The following is a 21,318-nucleotide window of genomic DNA, read 5'->3' as shown; positions in this document are numbered from 1 at the left end:
TGTAATAGTACGAAATGTACAGGAAATGCTTCTTATAAAATTTTTAACGCGTATCAAAATATATTTAAAGCTATAAATAACAATTTTACACACTTCACCCTACACGTGTATAACGTCCAAGATTCACATATGTATGTTATACATATGTATATAGATATAATATATAATATATTATCCGTATCTTTCCTATTTCTTAAAAGAATAAGAATTAAATATCCATTCCCGAAAAATATTTCGTTCTATTAATTCATTAGTAAATTCCTAATTATAATTTCTAGATTGTCCACAGTTGCTTTTTAAAATCTATCTATATACCCTGGGTACGAAACACAATAAATTCCTTGTTGATCAGCTGCCAAGAGTGCTTGGCACATTTTGACTCGTCTACGTTTCTTTTCTCTTTTTTCATTATTTTTTGCGAAATTCGTACCGATGATTTCGCAGCGTATCAAAAAATGTATACATCTACACATACCCTCCCGTACGAATAAATTTAATCGTAATCCTTATGAATTAGCATAGTATCCCTTTAATTTTTGGTCTCACTTTGAATAACTTACGCCTAAATATTGTCTCGTTAGAAAACTAAATTTTCTGTTTCACAAAAGAAGTAACATTTCACTTTCCTTTCCTTTGTCCTTCGCTCTCTCATCTCACGCTTTAAAATACGGACAAGTATATTTTTTAACCCGCGACGTTTATAGGAGTTTTGCGTAAGCAACGACAATTCCTTGAAATACATTAGAAGAAATGATACGTTTTAAGTATCTTAAGATTTCTCACGAAATTTGTATCTACATTCAAACACTGTGAACGATAGGAAAATAAAATTTAACTTTTTAGACTACACGAGCAAGAGACATGAAAAATAAATGTTCTGAATGTAGATACACAGCGGTACGGTATTCGCGTTTTAAATACATTTCCTCGAGAACTGCACTTGCAAAGCGCCATTGAAAAACACGATCATAAAAATAATTCAAACCTTAAGAAGTAAAAAAAGCAGTAACGCGCATCGTTACATGTTATTCTGTTACAAGCGTTTAATATCAGGTTAGTCTGTGTCGCTGTTATCTACTCCTATCATCGTTCTTAAATATTTACAAAATTCTGCGATGGCGACAACACGAGCCATCCGTTTATCAATTCCGTATTTCACAATTTGTTTCAATCTAAAGATAATTAAGAGGAAAAAAAAAAACGTTAACCCTTCAAACCGACTATCGTGCAACATTAACGAACGGATTATAAACAATTTTACAAATCAATGTGACTAAAATATTCCTTAAATCTAAAGGATCCGTCTAAGAAAGCTAGAAATTAATAATCAACTAATTCGTAAGTTCCTTCCGTTCCTTTTAAGTAAATTATATACAAATAAGTAACCTTCTTTTTTCATTTATAATATTACATTCTCTGTACACTAATCCTAATCACGCAAAAATTATTCTGTACAACGAAATGATCTGAGGGATTAATAATAGCAGCCAGTTAATACTTGGCTGAAACTTATTCGCTAATTAACTAATCAACTTTACAAATTCATCCACCAATATGTTTTGCGGGCCACGGTACGACGAATATTTTTCTTTGCTACACCAATTCATTTATGGTCTCGCACCAATTACTATTCATTTTCGTAACGTTTCATTGATTTATTGAAAAATTACGATTGATCGAGGTTCGAAGCAAAATAACAAGTTGACAAAGCTATTTCGTTCGCTGGTAGTACGAGTGACGATTTGCGCAGGAAGTTCATCGATTAAAAGGAAAAGACGTGTGCGAAATGTACAAACCATCATATGGCTTCTTTTTTTGAAAAATAAAATTAAAATCTCTAATCTCTGTAAAGAAAGCAAATGCAAAATTTGAAATGTAACATGAAATTGATGCGAAATCGACTAGATTTCATATTGTAATGATACTTATTAATTATTATAAAACTGTGATATTTAAATAGTAAGGTATTTCAACATGGAAGTCTTGTATGTTTTGCAATATTTTGTAAAAAATGAGATATAGCAGTTGAACGTAACATAGTCAAATATTTAAAGCGTTTATAAAATAATATACCAAAATAAAACGTAAAATTTGTATCAAGTTGAAAGTGGTAAAATCCATTGTAAAAAAACAAAGGAAAGAAAGACTGCAATATTTGTATAATTGCATCACAACCGAAATGAGCGAAAACGATTGAAACAACCATTGTAATAAAGCATAAAAAGAAGAATCGAAATCTTTGTCTAATTTCGAGACAACTAAGAGACCATAAATAAACAAATTTGTAACAATTTTGTACAATCGTACAGCGTAAGGGCCCCCTGGTGGAATTTAGATTGATTTCCACTGCGGTTTGTGGGGACCCCCCCTTAAACGTCAGGGAAGTCCTCTAGGAACCCACAGGGCTTTGCTTTGCTCTTCGTCTACTGCTGCTTTAACTTGCGTGCATATGTAAGCAACATTTACTCCCGCCGGTATTACAGCTAAAATAAATAACAACAAAAACTATACACATGCAACATACCATATTTACACTAAATATAAAATTTCTATATAAAATATATTCTCACCAGAAATATAATGCCTATACTCGGCTTCCAATTTCAATGCCTGTTCATACATTTCCTTGGCAGCCTTGGCACTTACTTTATCACTTGGATATCTCGAATCTTTCACTTCTTTTATTTGCTTCGTACTCTTAAATTTAATCAACAAAACAATAGGATAGATCTGGTGTCGATGAAGCCGCTCGATCGACGCGATGGATACATCCAAGATACAATGAGTATTCTATAAATAAACATATTTATATAAAATTTTTGCTAATCGAAGGTAATAAAAATAATTCAAAGAATTATATATGTTTTATACGATCTACTTTTAGATAGTTAACCTTGCGGGTCTAGGTGTTTATTATAAATAACTGTATCAATATTGTGCACGCATTGAATAAAAAAATATCCTACCTTCTCGCAAATGTCCTTGACAGCTTGTACCGTAGTGCACTCGAAATAGCTTCCTTTTTTTCTGTAGTCTACATAAAGAGAGTCACGTAAACCTTGCTCGAGGGTCGCCTGGGAACAATGCATAGCTTCTGCAAGACACCTAGTAAACTGTCCAGGGAATTCTTGCAATAATTTTGTTACTACACATTCGCTCAGTGGTCCAATAATTAGTACTGGTCTTAAAGCTGGATCTGTATAAAAATACAAGCACACGATGAGATCAAAAATTGAAATATGTTAAATGTCAATCAATAAATATATTTCTTTATGGTTATAAATACTTACAATCTAATCTTTCAACACGTTGATAACTTGCTGGTAAAGTTTCCTCGTTCAATGTCCCGCTATCACTGTACCAACCTAAATTCACCCCAGTGAGATGTGACAATTCTTTACTGTCCCTACTAGAAGAACGCTGATGTTTCTTTCGACGGAAGAAACTCCTTCTTGCACTGGTACTACCTCTTCTAGTTGTATCCGTTTCCAAATCACCCAGTGACCGTCGTAAAAGCAATTCTTCTTCAACCCTGACAATATAACCTTCATTAAATACACAAAAATATTATGAGATCTTTGTACCATTGTTTCTTTTAGCTTACTTGAATTTACTTGGAATTATACCACACGTCTGTCGCCTCCCGGTCTGATCAACCAACCAGGCTCTCCAATGACCCGGAGTACCATTGAACATTGTATTATCGACATACAAAATATCGTCTTTATTAAACCTAAGCTGTAGGCTGTCCCCAACTTCACCTACCCGATCGAACATAGCTTTCACATAGAAACTATCTCCAGGCTTATCTTTTACTTCGTTATACCTTTCAGGTACATATTGAGCGATCAGCGTTACTTTGTCCGCCGGCCTAGCCAGTTCCAGGGCCGCTTGCTCGGCGGTTGCTTGCCTGAGATCCACCCCATTGTATTCCAGAATTCTATCGCCGGTACGTAGACCGGCTTCTTCGGCGAGGCAACCCGGTTGCACGGAGTGTACGAATATTCCAACACCGTTTCCACCCACCAACGAAATGCCCAGATTAGAACATTTTCTGGTTTCAATAAACAGGTATCTCGGTTCGCTCGGCGGTGGACTTTTACGACTCTGATCTTCCTGAGTTGGACTTCTCACGGTGGCGTTTTGTCTTTGCAACGTGGTCGCTGCTTGATTCAGTTGCGCGCGCGTTAGTGTGTTCCCGGTACCACGTAACGAGTCAAGAGTCACGGAATTACGCATATTTTCCAAGGTGGCCGAATTACGGAGCTCTGGTTTCCTGATATTGATGTCCAACGACGCTGACGCTCTAATCTCTCGTTCCCTTTCTTGCGTGCCTCTAACTTCCAAGGAGGCTGAATTTCTGATGTCTCTTTCTCGGATGGTGCGAGGTGGTTCCAAGGTATTCGACGTTTCACGCATGATAGTCAGGGTGTTGGTAGTGTCGCGCGTTGTACTTAAACTACTAGAGGCGTCACGCTCGGGTTCCGAGCTTTCCAATGGCTCTATAGTTGTTTTTCTGGGAGCCTCGGGACTATTGCACGGTGTAGGCGACCCGCTACGGCTACCTCCTTCGGCACCACCGGCTTCCGATGAACTGGAGGAAGCGGAGCCTTCCTCTAATTCGTTGTATTCTGGTAAAGGAAAAATGAAACGTAAGCCATTGGGTTCGGTCGAAATACGAACCATGCAATGATCACATTTAACAAGACTAGTGCGAGAAGATTTATATAAAGTGCAGCTTGCGACAGGGACACTCTACGTATTCTAATAAAAACACTGTACTTACTGTCCGGACTATACTGCACCAGCATCGTTATGGAATTACCGCACTGACGCAACACGTTGGCAGCAAGCTGATAAGTAGCACTCCTCATATTGATGCCACAGACCTCGAGCAACTGATCGCCGATCTGTAGACCGACCTGGGAAGCTAGACTGTGCTCGCTAACAGTGGAGACGAATACACCACCGCTCTCTAAGCAAGAAATTTGAATACCTAACGGCTCGACCGATTTGTCTATGTGAACTCTACGAAGTTCCCCAGGTGCCGGCCTTGGCTGAGAGTAACAATAGTCAGGCATGCTGGACCGTTTGTTGCTGCTACTTCCACGGACCGTTCCTCCGGTACCGCCACCGCCACCGGTACCCGGGCTAAGTACTTCCACGTGGAATGTTGGCATCGGGCTTCCTCTTTCCGAGGTTCTCTCTATACTGCCGGTCGACAATTTACCCACGCTGCTTTTCGACGTAACACTAGGATTTGACGGTATTCGAAATCGTTGATTCTCTTTTTTTCTCGGAAATGTTCCACCTTCGTAGCCATGCGTGTACGGTGGCACATCGTACGTAGTGCCGATCGGTGGACCGCGAGATTTGTGATAATGCAAATCTACTGAGGGTGTGTGCAAATGGCCGAATCCTGTTTGCGGGCCAGGGCTATACGATGGTTCGAAGTATGATCGTGCATCGGGAAGTCCTATCGACTCCCCGGACTGTGCGGACGGTAAAGACGGCGGGGAAGGGTATCTCGATGGTAAAGAATTCTGTTGATGGGGGTGTGGATGCGAATGCGTATACGGGGGAAATGAAAAGTTACCGGTCAATTGCTGTCTTGGCCCGCTGGTCGACGACGTCGAGGAACCGGCCCCTGAATAGAGCTGCGACTGGGCCCTGTTATGCTGCAACGTGTCTATTTGGCTGTCGTTGCTAGGGGTATACTTTTGGGCTCTCTTCTTCGAGAAATATTCTACATCCTTTCCCGTGTTACCGGACTTCACGGAAAAGTCGATACTCGTTTCGGACGGTGTCAGGGTTGAACTGAGTCTATTTTCCGTGTTCTCGAATTCGCTCGCCGCCGGTTTCTTATCTATCGGTATATCTTTGAACTGCACCACTGGAGTAAAGGATTTTTGACTAAATAACGGCCCAGCCTTAATGAAATTTGGTATTGGTTTTTCAACAGACTTATACACAGTATGCCGATTGTTAACATTCGGGAAATTGGTCAAGGGAATCGGGTTGGATATAAGGTTATAACTTTCATACTTTGGAGGATTAAGGAGTACACTTAAAGGTAGCCTTTCTTTCGTTTTACGTGGATGCAAAATCGTACCAGTACCATTTTGTATCAGAGGCCCACCTCTAGCTTTCGGCCACGTACCTCCATTTTTCTCAACTTTCTCTGTTCCGCGTCGCTTACTTCGTTTCAATACACCGTTGTTCGCTTTCTTGTGATAGCTCTCTATTACAGAATCCAGTTCCGCGATCGCATCCTGTTCCTGCTCGAAGGTGTTTGTACTGGAGTTACGATGTCGCTTCTTCTTCTCCTCACGGTCCTTACTATGCTTACGTCCTCGTACGATATCAATTTTCTCTCGTATGTTGTCCCAAGCATTGCTAATCCCGCTTGGCTTTTCACTGCTAACCGACTTTGAAACTTTATACACACTTCTATCACCGAAATTCGTTGCAAGGTATCGCCTGTCGTAATCGTCCGACGCGGTTTTTAACATCATTCTTTCTTGTTCCGTTTGCGAACAACTGTTTACCATTTTCTGTTTCTCCGTTCCGAAACTACCGTCTATGGTCATAGTTTCAGAACTGGTCGCCGAAGGCAATGGTATTCCTTTCAAGGTTGTAATAGTTAGTACATCTGTACTAGTATCGTTTAAAATTGTCATTGCTTCGTGACTGGAATTAATACCTTCCATTGCTTTACTATTAATCTGAAAAGAAAAGAAACGCGTTAAATTATTATTAAAAAGGAAAAAAAGGAATCGGATCGATAAAAATAATTTACGTACATTTAAAACTCTATCCCCTACAGCAAGATTGCCGTCTTTAGCAGCTAGACTACCAGGAGAAATTTTCGAAATATACACTCCGAGTTCCAAAGAAATCCCATGAGGAACAGAACCAACAGGTAATTGCGTTGTCCTTAACGATCGTCTGGTTAAACGCCGTCTTCTTACCGTTAATGTAGCTGATCCCACCGAACAGGTACGTAAAGTTTCCATTATTACACGCGTGGACACCGATGTGCAATCCACGTTGTTCACTCGCATAATACAATCATTCACTCTAAGTTTGCCATCGACGGCACTTCCTGACGTTATTTGAGCAACATAAATTCCAGTATCGTTCGGATAATACGGATTGTCGCGTCCTCCAACCAACGTTAACCCTAAATCGCGATCCGAATCCAAGCAAAGTCTACTAAGATCCAAGTGAATAGTAAGAATTTCCCAATCGCTAACATCGGTGTCGATCGTCGAATCGTGAGCATGCGTTAAACCTTGGGAAAATTGACTCGCCCTTAGCGCATGATCACCGGATTCTATTTTCTCCTTGAGATCCTTCAATTCCTTTGAAGCTTCGTTTCGTTGCTTTTTAATATCATCAGAATCGCGTAAAGCACCGGCTAATTCCGATACCGCACGATCACGTTCCTTCCTTAATCTATCGCACAGAGTTCTAATACTTTCTCTCTCTAAAACTATTTTATCTCTTTCACTGAAAGCCCAATCTCTTCTTCGTTTCGATACCTCTGCTTCTTGGAGGGCTTCCTCGAGTTCCGCTTGCAATTTATCTACCGACTTTCTCAGTTTGTCCAATTCCAAGTTTGCCTGATCCAAGTTATCCATACGTTCTTTGTCACGTTTAGTGTAATCAACCGTGTTATTCTCCCTTTCGGCTTCTTTGTTCGAGTTATCTCGCTCGCGGTTATACGAGTGTAATTCCATGTGATTTTTATAATCTCTTTTCGAACCTTCAGAATAATCACCGAACTTCTGACGTAACTCGTTACATTGTTTTAACGCTTCATCGCGATCTTGCAGAGCGGATGAAATTTCTCTTCGCAGCGTTTCAATTTGATAAGATAAAGCTTTTTTCTGAAAACAAAAACGATAATCGCATGTTAATACAATATGTAAATACTTGAAAATCAATAGAAAAATTGTAGGAAAAAACTGATTACGAATTATTTAATTCAATTATTTAAAAAAATATTGTGATCGAACTTTTATAATACATATATTAACATTTTACCGGCAGGTGACGTCACAATGGCGTCATTTGTGTGTCACTGACGTCACATTTATCGGGAAAACTCGGTATTTTTATTTATTTATCAGTTGGTTCTACCTTCTTAAGTTTCAAGTATTCAGTAATTATTCGACCAGTACGGTATTAAATTGAAAATAAAGGAAACAAACGAAATTTTGTAGTTTAAAATTAAATAAAACTATTAATAAAATTAATCAGTTTAACTTTACCTCTTCTATAAGTTGTTTATTCTGATTTTCTAAATGTGTGATTTTTGTGTATGCTTGCGTGAGATCGTCACCAAGTTTTTCCATTTCCTTATGTACTGTATCACGTTCACCCATAATTAAACTGTACTCTTGTAACGCAGCATTTCTTTCCTCTGTCAATCGTTTCATATCTTTACTAGCTTTCATGCGTAGCACCATCGCATGGTTAATTTCTTTAACAGCTTCTTCATGCTGTTGTTGTACTTTAGCTAAGGCTTCACGATATTCATTCCTTTCCCTCAATGCTATATCCCATTGCCTAATTGCAGCAGTACATTGTTGTTTCAAGCCATTTCGCTCACGTACTGCGCTGTTACGTTCCTGAACAATCTCTTCATACTGTTTCTTTAATCTGACAGCTTCTTCTTGTGATAGTTCCAACTATATTTAATTATATATACAAGGTTTTATCAATTGCGTGTTAAATAATATATATCAAAATATAACCATTATTTTACACTTGCCTTATTAACGGCCGACGAATGCGACGATATTAAATCATCGTACCGTTTCCTAAGAGCATCATATTCGTCTTTAACGGCTTCATATTTTCGAAGCGCAGATAAGTAGTGCTGATTCATTGTGTCACTATTACTAGCATCAGAAACAAGAACTTCTTGATTCTGACATCTTAAATCTGACACTTCCTTTTGCAACGCCTGGACCTCCCGGTCAAGACGTTGCTTATCATTCACTAGATCTCCATATTTGCCCCGCAACGCGGAACTTTCCTGTGACGTTGCCTCCAACTGATTCATGACTGCTATATGTTGTCCTCGATAGTATTCCAATTCCTTCATAGTATGTTCACACCTACACGATAAATTATTTTATATATAGATATACAACTGTCACACTTGTGTTTGCATTAAACAAAAAAAAAAAAAAGAAATTTGTAATAGTAGCACAATCAAGAAAGCAATACAACTTTAAACAAAAACCAGGACAAACCGTCTTATAGTATCAGAGTGTTTATGTCTAAGCAGTTGAAGCTGATGCATGGCTTGATCACACTGAGCTTGCAAACCGTCATAATCACTACAACATTCAGGACCACCGACAGGACTTCCAACACTGCCATAGCTTCCACTATCTCTTTCTGCATGCCGCACACATAAGTTTTATCCAACAACGCAAATTGCAAAATAATGAACATAATGCAAATATTGCGAATATAAATAATGTGCTTTCACAACTTTCATATAGAAAAAAAAACATATTAGTGCAATACAGTTGTGCATTAAAATGAAAATAATAACACTTAATATCTATGTATCGAAAATAGATTGCACCTTTTATTAAAAATAGAAATACAAATTTTATTGGCAAAGATAAAAAAATATTAACAAAATTTGATATCAATGAATTGCTATAAATAACTAAACTCTTTAATTTTAAATACAACAAGAAAATATATAATTACACAATGTTCTTTAACTGACATAAATATCCGTATACTTTATGTATTATTCTTACCCATGTTGAGTGCTCCATCTGCAAAAAGACAATGGACAAAAATGTAATCAATTATAACTACAGTAAGCGTTTCATTGCAAATGTAAAAGTGAAATGGTTATATTTATACAGTATACACTGTGTTGTTACAATTGGTAGAACAATATAATCAGAAGTTTTGCTAGCTTTCACCAGGAAAGAAACTCTATGTCACGCATGTAAGCATCATGATTCATTGTTGTTTCCAAAGTGAAATTATAAACACTACTTGTATACGACCTATAATAATCTAAAACATAAATGTACAACAATATTTATTTATCAGATTATAATTATTTATAGAATAAATCAATTACTTTGGAATTTTTATGGACACAAATAATGTATTACGTAATAGTCTTTGTTAGGCATAATACTAATGTTTATATAAATGTATCTCTCTTTTTAAGTTTAATAATAAGCAAAATATTATTCTTTGTACTGTCAAGCTTCTGCTTTCAAGGATTAAAACAAAAATAAACCTTTTTTAATAACAGTTAGTTTATTGGGTCAAACTTTCTCATTTACTTTATACCTACAATAGAAAACAACTGATACAAACACATCTCAACGCGTAACATAGAAAACTTAAGATTACACTCACCACTACTTCCAGCACTATCCAAGGAAGACGCGCCAGAAGCCATGCTCTTGATTCACCGAGGATCTACCACAAATATTTCTCTAGCAAGGTACGTGCTAGGTATTGCCTGGAAAGTATCCATGCGCTGTACTTTACGGAAGAGTGAACCCTTTGTGAATTACTAAGAAGTAGCCTTCGGGATGACATTACGGCTATGGTTTAAACGGTGCATGGCGCTCATCAGAGGGATGCAACAGTGCACCTGGCACACATACACACAAAGTAGCTCTTACTCCAATACAAACACGTGCCTTGTAATATCGAGACTTTTCATGCATCACTTTTTTCCGCGCGGTTACTGATACGGGAGAAACAACGGGTGGACGTATGTTTTCTGAATGGACGTAATAAATTAATCTAGGTTTTGCTGATGTGTCTCAATCTCGAAAACCGCGTCGCATCCGTTCCTTTTATCCCTGTCAATCGCGATGTTATTGATCCTCCTTTAAGAACAACCAGAAACGAGTAAAGATCGCCGTCGGGCTCGTTTCTAACAAACTGAAAACTTCTTATCACTGTAGAAAAAAAAAAAGAGCCAACAAGCCTTTCAGCGGTGATCTCGATCGCGCACCTCTTTAAATAATCCATTAAACTTGCTAGACAACACTAAAATCGCCACAATTTTCACTGATTTCGCTCGTACGAATCGTCGCGAACTGCGCACCGTTCATCCCGAAGCGGCTAATGTCCCGATATTAACGATAATTGATCGCTCACCTGCTGCACCAACGAACCTGACAATTAGCCATTTTCATTCCGCCACTACAGTCTGTTTCGTATTGTCGATAATAAACATACTTTGTGGAGGAGCTTGTTACCGAGGCTCGTGGCGCTAGTATCACAGATGAGATCGTCTCTGATCATCACCAAGGGGGAGAGGATTCGCTTTATAACTCATTAATTTGTATATCAATTATCAATGTTATCATACTGCTAAGGTCGAATGAATCTAATAAAGCTGAAGATAAGATGAGGTGCAAACATAACTTTTATATAGTTTTTAATTTTATATTACAGCGCGCTTTAAAAATATCGCCTTAAGAGCCATCTACCATTAAATGAAGAAACTAACGTTAGAGTAAACTGTTTATCTTTGAAAAAGAAAAGCAAGTTTTAGGTGATAATAATATCATAATTGATTTTAAATCCTACAATTATGCGTTTAACACTAAGATATGATTGGTTAAGTTTATTAAAAACTTTAGCTGGGCCACCCAAGACTTGAGAATCGCTCTAATTTTTAAAAAGACCGCTACAAGACACGGTAAAGTCCTCGTTATCTAATGGGGAAGTACCGAATTATGATAAAGATAAGTATTTACAACAGGGAATCCCGGTAGATAAGCGCAGATCTATTACCACTGATAAGAAAAATGTGATTTATGAGGATGCCCTGTATTAACACACACAAGGTACATATATGATAGACCTAGATATCGCCGGGTATTACAAGTGACAGATGTCGCTGACATTTACTTTCACTTGGTGGATGTAATCAACTGTCATTTATGACATCATATCTTACCGGCAAATACGCAACAACATTTTGGGGGCAAATGGGGAGCAATTTTTTAAGATACAAATTGTTAAGGTGATGCGAGCGTCGAGGCCGAACTTCGAATTACGCGTTGGTAAAACAGTCAACGTTTCATCGAAAATTAGGCCGAAAAGAAACTGATTTAAGCGCCACCTCAATTATCGCATGCTATCAACCCTATCAACTAACGGCATGCTATACTACGTCACCTTTCGCATACACCTAAATGACACGTGTATGCTACGATAGCTATATGTATAAGTATAGTGCACCGATGACAAGATGTCCCATGAGACAAATTTAAATGCGTGCTTCTCATGGGACATCTTGTCATCGGTGCACAGTACATAATTAAACAATACTGACCATGCATTTATTATTATTAATTTTCGTTCCGTAAAATTGTAATTGCAATGTGATACACTTTAGAATTTGAAAGGCATAGTTCTTGAAAAATATATAACAGAGATTAAATAGAAAAAAAGCATAAATTTTGCAGCCAATTCGCTCGTATTATTTGCTGTATAATTAATAAATGTACCATAGAAATAATGATACAGTTATTAATTAACCATCAAATAATAACGATTGCCCAGTTCTCACCACGAGGAGGTTGCTGTGATTTGGAGACCCGCCCTACCTCATCCCATCCACCCACCATTTATGCAAATTTTTACTTTCATTCAATAATGAATTCCTCTCGAAAATTGTTATAAGAAAAATATTTGTGAAAAATATTTGCGAATTTCTATCAAATGAAAAGCAGAAATTATGTGTTCTGTGGATAAGAGCGAGATCTGGCGCCTGACCAGAGTCATGGATAAAGTCATGGCCTTTCCAATGTACAACGTCTCTGCTTGAAATATCTTCGCTAGGGTTGATTTCTTTCTACCATTGCGTATCAAACAACTTCGTTCTTTCTAAATTCCATATTTTGTGATTTTCTATTTATTTTATTTTTAACCGACTTTGATAAGAAGGAGGTAATTAGTCATTTGTAATTAGTCAGAAATCATACAAGTTCCTTTGTTAGGAACTATAAAATTACTGTAGTTGAACTTTCTATATGGTAATATTGCAATCCCGAAAATACTCTCTGAATTTAAACTATTGTTTCCCAATTAAAAAATATATAAATCTTTTTATTGTAGCTCTTAGCTTGATATCGCTTTCTAAACGTTGTCTTTAGAAAACGATATCAATTACCAGGTCACACCACGTGGAGGTGGCTACATTAGTGACCCACCTAAAACAATAAAATTCTCAAAAAGAGATAATATTAAATACCAATTTAAACGATAAAATGTTGAAACAGAAAATATAATTAACATCATAATTTCAGCAATAATTGAGAAAATAACAATTGAACAACAAAATGCTGTAATAGAAAAGATGATTATTATATACATGAGGAGAATAATTTCCTGAAATAAAATAGTGACCTCCCTAAAATCATAAAACCCCCCAAAACAAATAACATAAAACTTTCAACAATAAAATGCTGAAATAGAAAATATAATTAACATCATAATTTCAGCAATAATTAAGAAAATAACAAGTGAACAACAAAATGCTGTAATAGAAAAGATGATTATTATATACATGAGGAGAATAATTTCCTGAAATAAAATAGTGACCTCCCTAAAATCATAAAACCCCCCAAAACAAACAACATAAAACTTTCAACAATAAAATGCTGAAATAGAAAATATAATTACCATTACAATCTCAGAGATATTTAATAAAATGAGAACTCACCCAGACTATGTTTTAAATAAATTGAACCTATTTAAAATGAGAACATGAAATATAATTGATGTGCAAATCAATAAGAAAAAAATAATTTATTTCAATAAAGTAATAAAGAAAAAGGAAATAGGGGAAATAAAAACGCGAGTTGACCATTCAACGAGCTGGCTGTTGAACTCGTAAAATTTCGAATTTAATATGTTCTCGACGATATGTGCAAAAGGATCATACAAAAAAAAAAATAAAAAATGAAAAAACAAATTAACGAGCATAGTGACAGAATGACTGTCCATCCGAAGATGGAGAGCCATTAGTAGTTCCCCTCTTCTGGGCAAATTTTGCCGGGGCTCTTCAGCATATAGCCTCTTCTTTCTTCGGCAATAACCTCACAAAAATCACTCGCGAAAATTTTACGTTTGCTCAGACATTTGTAAAAACGTAACACGTAAACGAGCAACGATCCCTTGAATCGCTACTCGCATACCTGCACAATTTTTGCAAATGTCCAAGCACAAAACACTTTTTAATTTCACTTCACTTCACTTCACTTTACTTCACGGCACTTTCACTTTAATACTTCATTTTTGTAATCGGGTCTAGTACCACGACTACGACTTACAAACTAATAAGGCTTGGCCTTGAAAAAATCAAGAGTGAATGCTAAATTAATTAATTGATAAATTAATTAAATTGTATTTTCATCTTTTCTCTTGATTTTTGGTTTCCCAACCCCAGATACAAGCTTCTCACGTATTAGAGGAGAATACGAAGAGAAACATGAAAGCTTGCTCTGGCCCTGCCTACTTATAAACTAAACTCAATCACACCAGAAGTAAACTACCTGCCTGCCTATCGCTATATTTAAAAAAGGGCAAAAATCATTCTCACAAAAATTCACTCCACGGTTCTCATACAACCACCCGGGTGCAAAAATGCCTACACCTAGGGAGAACGTCCCGGGACGCCTCCGACACCCGAGTTCAATTCAACTTTCACACTCTAATAAAATCATACCTTTTTGCTGAAATCGACTGACAAATAATAGTGAACATTATGCTAAAGTAATACATTTCATTTTCGTATTATATTGAATTATCTAATGTAAAAATTTTTCAATTTATTCTTGATAAGTATTTTGTAATGTTATAGTAAGTTAAGATTGTTAATAAACGATACAAATCCCACATCCTAACCACACACACACATGTGGAACTTCTACTGTGGTTCACTATTGGTTCACTACTTTTGTCAGTCGCCAAAATGTATTACACTTAAAACTAAACCTTGTCCACCGCCCTCCACCCACGCGAGTACATCTAAGTACCCGAATGAGCTTTGGGCATAAAAATGAACAAGGCCAAAGGTATTTTCACCTACCAGTTTTCTTCATGTGTGCTGAAATGCCTAAGCTAAAACGTATGATTAGCAAAAACTAAAGATGATATTCTCACTTTATTAAAAGTAAGAATATCGGCGAAATTTCACGGCTCCGATTTAGTATATGGGCTGGCCCCCCCAGGGGGTTTTATTTTTAATAAAAGTGACTCGACTTTGCAAATATAAAGCTTGAAGAGCAAATACAGAAAAGCAAAATTGAGCAACTATGACATAAAACATGGTGCACTGCTAATATCAATTGGCAACGGAGGTTCTTAGGCCCCCTGGACTTGCGCCCGACGCTACATACCACCCACCCCGCCTGGACGTCGTAACGCCAGGACAGGATGCACCCCTTCGCTAAGAGCGCTACCCGCCCGTCCAACTCGTTGCATCCAACGGTGTCAGATTGACGGACGCCCATAGTATAGACAAAAGGACTACAGTTTAGAATATGGTAACATATTTTCATATGTTCCGTATTCTAAAGCTGCGCCTGCAAAGGCCTAGTAATGCATGGGTTTATCTCCCATGAGATGGTGTTTCACGGTCTTATGCCGCGGAATCCTTGTAACTAATTTGATTAAATAAATAAAATATTGGATTGAGTTTAAAAACCAAAAGGATTCCCACCAAATACTAGTCAGTGCATTGTCATATTTACTCTCGCGTTGGAAATTTTTCGCAACACTAATTAACATAGAAAACCCTGATCTAAAAACATGACTAGTACATAAACATCTAACGGGCTAATATTTCACTATACTGGGTGGATAAATGATTATGTGATAGAGTTCGTGAGGCTGAAGTGTGAATGATGAGTGTTTAGGGTTGAAAACGTGACAGAATAAATTTCAAGTACGAAAGGGGAACTTTATACAATGCTTGAAGAGCAAATACCGACCCCCCTGGGGGCCAGCCCATATACTAAATTGATGCTAATTTCACGAGTAAAATCGGAAAAATGTTTCAATTTCAAGAGCGATTTCGTTATCAAAGTAAGTAGTTATAATAATTAGGGTATTCATGCTTATTACTTTGATATTGAAATCCGCTCATCGCGAAATAAATTCTTGTACATATAAAAAGGAAAGTGTATTGTGAAGTCGGAGGGTCATCCGACTTCTCTACATTTTTAAACTCGAAATCTATATATGTAAATATGTACAAGAAAACCCTATCCTGAGCTAAGGCATAAAATACACAAAAAAGCAATTTGCACGATTATCATTGTATAAAATGATACAGTGATATCCGTGGGTCACTATGCTCGCTCAAAAAATAAAAATTACAACCAATTCCCGTGTCGCTACGGACCATTCGTCCTACGACATGATGGGAACCGGAGGAACTTTAAAGCATGCGACTCACCGATCGTTGACTTGCATCACTGCACTTGCCACGCATCTTATTGTTAGATTGACCCATAGCTCGTCTGTTGGCTTGTCAAAGAAACGGTATCCCCACTGGCCAAAGCACTCATCTGAAAGCATAAAAATCACGATTCTTGAACGATATATGTTTTCTCTCAATTTGTTGTAGTTAATATGCTAATACATAGGATAATTCAAAAATATGCATGCAAAACTATATGGGAATAACTACACCATAAAACACGGTAAAACACATGCAAATACATCCCAAAACACTCGAAGATCAAAACCATAGAACACTATAAAATATTTGCAAAATTATAGTAAAACACATAGGGTACCAATCCATAAAACCTACTAATAAATCCGTATAAATATGCCAAAACACATAGGGTACTACTCCATAAAACCCACTAATAAATCCGTGTAAATATGCCAAAACACATAGGGTACCAATCCATAAAACCCACTAATAAATCCGTAAATATATGCCAAAGCACATAGGAAACCACACCATAAAACACAATAAAGCACATGCAGGTAAATGGGATATCACACCACACAGCACACTAATGCACTTGTATAAAAATGTCAAAACACATGGGTGACCACACCATAAAACGTGCTAATATATCCGTACAAATATTTCAAAACACTATGGGAAACACTATAGGAAACACCATAGGCACACACAGTAACACTTGTGGTAACACACTGATAAATCCATGCACGAATATCCATAGTGTCAACCCGTACCGGTATATGTTTGACAGCTCGATCCGTATCCTTCGGCGGTCGCGATAAGACTGATTAGATTTGACCTCTCTCCAGGTCGCGCATGTACCGGCGCGCGGCGCGCGCAATCAAGCATGACGTTCCGCTTTACCGGTTCCGCAGATTTAACTATTTCTATCTGATATTTGTTAATATTTGTTTAATTATTATTTTATATTTTACAATTATTTATTAATCAAATTATTGTTATATCTATTTAAATTGTTTATTTCTTTACATTTCCGTGTGGGTATATTGCAAAATTTTGTTTAATTATTCTATTCAAAATTATTTAATTATTATTTTTAATTTTACAATTGTTTATTAATCAAACGAACGAACTGCGCCCTACAGAATGAACGAGAAACTAAATTTCTGGTCTGTTTTACCTTGTTGACGCCTTTCGCGTGTGAACAGTCATCGAAATCGTAGTTTTCAAATTACTTCTACCTGGAGACTTGTACATCATCCCTTGGGTGCTCGTTTTATTCTATCCGACCCAAAGAATATCAGTCTGGTCCCTATTTGGACGTACGATTAACAGAAATGTTTATATTACGAATAAATCAATACAGGTGAGTCCGATCCGCCATTTTCTTGACCGTTGACAGATAGTAAGGACCAGACAAATATTCTTTAGAACCTTCTGAACACGTCCCTCAAATTTTTTACATTCTGTTTAGAAATGAGGACGTAATTTGAAAACTCGCGTCTAGGGATTTTTCTAGGGTCTGTCGGTAAAGTTTTCGACGCTCTTACTTCAGTCTAGATATTATCATCTCGTCGGTGATATCATGTCACATCCTACTATACCAACTATACACTTGGTATTCCACCACAGCGCTGTTAGGGGTTGCAAATTAAAATTAGAAACTGGTTCATTACACATTGCAAAAGACAAAATTTCGACTCCTATACAATGTTTTGAGGACAACAACTTCTTATTTTGAGAATTTGGGGCGAGAAGGTTGATTCCAAATGAGAGGCTGTCTGTTCTATTTTGGAAAAACCAGAGAAGCTCAGAATTGAAGAACTTTAGATGCCGGAAGAGGAAGAGCCTTTTAATATTTAGGAGGACCGAAGCGATAAGACGGAATTTATATAATCAATGTTTCGAAAATGATAATTTATAACAACCTAATAATAACAATATACGGTTGGTTTAAATCGTTTTATTTATTGGCGAACATCATTACCACTGATTTTCAAGTTGACAGTCGTGCATAGAAAAGAAAAAATAGAATGCGAATACTTACACCAGTCATAAGAAATATATACTTTCGTGTCATAGTATCAGAGAATAATAATAGTATTCGCAGTTCTGTTAAATTTGGGCGATTAATATTAAATACAAAATATATATATATATGTGTGTATATATATATATTTATAGCATTAATATTTTTTCTCTCTCACACTCACTCACTCACTCTCCCTCTCATAATATAATAACACATATTTCTTTGTAATATAGATAATCTTTCTTTGATTTTGCAAGGCCAGCATAGAAATCACACTAGAGAATGGTAAACTTAGTCTTTTATTTTTTTTCTAAATTTTTAGACAAAGAGACGCTCTTTTTTTAAATCGATTTTACGTTATATACATGAAGTTTAATTAGCAATAGTAGAGAGATGTTTAAGATACTAATGATAATGTAACACATTTTCTAAAAATATTCAAACTTTCTTACATTTTATGTATTCTGCATCGTCAGTTTTATTATTTCGTGTGCGTGTGTATACTCGTTTAAAAGTGACTGTATTATAACGTTCAGCAAGATGTTAAACATTTCAACATTTTTTACAATTGAAATGAATGCTTTACGTACAACATATCTTGTTTTATAAATTCCAAGAAATTAAGCGTTCGAGTGTGCTATCTTTTACACCCAGTCTGAAACAGTTTGTAAAAATACATTGATCGTAAAACGTATAAAATATATATATATTGCATGCTTGCTTTTTTTATGACCGTTAAAAATAGTATTACTGGAGAGTGTTCATAATAATTACTGATTCTTGTGTGTACTTTTTAGAAGCATTTACAAACGTTATTGTTTGAAACAACTCGAAGGGTAAATCGTCGAAAAAGAGTAATTTTGAATTATCTTTTACTTGCAGTTGAAAATTCATAAATAATGAGTCATTCGACATTAATTAAATAGAATTAATGCAAAATATTACGTCGTATCTTATGAACAACACATCAGAAGTATCATGTAAACGTGGTACACTCCAAAACGACACAGTATAGGCAGTGATAATCGTAATGTATCTGCAAAGTAGCTGTAAAGGCATACAAAGATTTTCTCGAAATTCAATGGTAGAAGAAAAAGTATTGTACTTGTAGAAAAAATGTTCGTTCGAGAAAGAAGTATATATACGCAGATTACAGAGGCAAATATTGTACGAAAAGGAATGTAGAAAACTAAGAGAAGAGATTTAACTACGATAAACTTTGGTATTACATATGAGTGAACTTTTCATGTCCCTCTGTCCTTTCTTTCCCTTACATTTTCAATCTTTCTTCGCAGAAAGATAGCCGATTATTTACAAAAAAAAAAGAAAAACGAAACTGTATAAAGTACAACGGTGATTAATATAATAATGATAATAATAGTAGCAATTAGCAATAGTAATAATGATGATCATAAATCATACTAATACCATCGGTGAAAAATAATGAAAATAAAGTGCGTTAACCGAAGCAAATAATAAAGTACACTTAAGTCTATTTTGCGTATTGGTGAACAATCAACGATAATACGTGTTCTATTCGTACGTTACTGACACATGGATACGTAGCGTGCCGTTAAACAATTTGGTGCAGCTAAATCATTACAACCGTGTGAACGGCTAGAAAGAAAAATGTCTACTCTTATTCTAAATTGGCTAACACGATATAACCGGAAGAGATTAACTAACGAGGTTTTTCTCATATCTCCTACAATTCTTTCGGACTAATACTAAAAAACTAGTAATGGTTTTTTTTTCGGTAATTAATTACCGTGACAAATACTGTAACTAACGATACATATCCTTGTTTCAATGTGAGACGTCAGAGATATATCGGTAAAACGCATATTTCTAAAGCCCATAAGCGTGTCAACATTTATACCAATCGCTTTATACTGTTTTATGGGACAATTTACAGTTACCTCGTTCTAAAACAATACGAGCACCGTAACTGTGTTATATATATACGTATATATTTATATACGATCTCAATTTTTTAAACATTTATTACAGATAAAATATGTTATATTAATTTCTGTTTATTTACTCTCAAGTTCGGAAACTCTAAGTCTAAAGGCCATTTTACTTTGTAATTCTAAAGATATCTACCTACCATAATGACAAGATGCACCTACTTGTTTAAATGATTTTATCATTTCATATTTTCATCATGTATCTTCGTATCATTTGTGTGTTTCTGAATCGTTTAATAATTATATTGACTATTAGAGATTAACTTACATCTATTAATAAATTAATAGATAAATAATAATGGTTAAAGGTGAAACAAATACTACTACAAAGTAACAATTAGCGTCTACGCTGTGAATATATTGAAAGACGCGTCGCTATTTATTATATCGCAGAATCATCTCTTCTTTTCTTTTCTTTTTTTTTTTTTTAAATATCCTTCACTGACCCTTTCTCTTATAATATACAGCATTTGTACCCAATATTTCTATCTAAAGAACTTCAATCGTACAGTTTAAAAACAAAACGTAAAGCATATTTCGATTGCGCGTTCAAACTCTTTGCAAGATACCTCTTCGGATAGTTTTCTTTGAAAGAAGCAACTCCGAATTAGTACGTTATACAGAGTGTTCAACTAATTATTACAATCTAATAATTGCATCTTTATCTTTATACGGTAGACGTTTGCTGATTATTATTATCCAATGGAATACTAGTCGAACATTCTTTCAACATAGCTCGCAATCGAAGAATCTCCTTGGAAGCGGCTGCTAAATCGGACTGCAATTGCAACTCCTTTTCTCGTAGACGTTTTATATCGCGTTGGCAAGTCTGAAAAATAAAACTG

At 36.1% G+C, this 21,318-nt stretch overlaps 2 protein-coding genes across 20 annotated transcripts in view; both read right to left on the bottom strand.

Annotated features, from left to right (window-relative positions):
- Positions 1–445: 445 nt before the first annotated feature.
- Positions 446–11,315, bottom strand: Dlg5 (MAGUK family member discs large 5). 6 transcript variants are annotated; one of them, XM_034331313.2, is made up of 13 exons: positions 11,170–11,315; positions 10,414–10,519; positions 9,792–9,809; positions 9,267–9,414; positions 8,780–9,128; positions 8,277–8,696; positions 6,804–7,892; positions 4,787–6,725; positions 3,605–4,631; positions 3,291–3,532; positions 2,967–3,196; positions 2,571–2,790; positions 446–2,483 (listed from the first exon to the last, which is right to left on the bottom strand). In XM_034331313.2, exons 2-13 carry the CDS (start codon positions 10,454–10,456, stop codon positions 2,377–2,379), a joined length of 5,832 nt encoding a protein of 1,943 aa, XP_034187204.1. In that variant the 5' UTR covers positions 10,457–10,519; positions 11,170–11,315; the 3' UTR covers positions 446–2,376. The 6 variants fall into 6 exon arrangements, with proteins under 6 accessions (XP_034187204.1, XP_034187203.1, XP_034187208.1 ...); XM_034331312.2 differs by having other exon boundaries at positions 10,414–10,654; positions 11,170–11,297; XM_034331317.2 differs by having other exon boundaries at positions 4,787–5,893; positions 6,161–6,725; positions 10,414–11,281.
- A 9,514-nt stretch (positions 11,316–20,829) lies between these two features.
- LOC117607475 (uncharacterized) overlaps positions 20,830–21,318 on the bottom strand; it is a 149,974-nt gene continuing 149,485 nt past the window's right edge. For all 14 annotated transcript variants that reach the window (XM_034331199.2, XM_034331200.2, XM_076692272.1 and 11 more), the window contains one exon: positions 20,830–21,302. In XM_034331199.2, coding sequence (XP_034187090.1) covers positions 21,141–21,302 — 162 coding nt within the window. In that variant the 3' untranslated portion in view covers positions 20,830–21,140. The remainder of the gene's footprint in view (positions 21,303–21,318) is intronic.

The sequence above is a fragment of the Osmia lignaria genome, chromosome 14 (genome assembly GCF_051020975.1).
Source record: "Osmia lignaria lignaria isolate PbOS001 chromosome 14, iyOsmLign1, whole genome shotgun sequence".
Lineage (NCBI taxonomy): Eukaryota > Metazoa > Arthropoda > Insecta > Hymenoptera > Megachilidae > Osmia > Osmia lignaria.
This window is presented reverse-complemented; position numbering and strand designations above follow the sequence as displayed.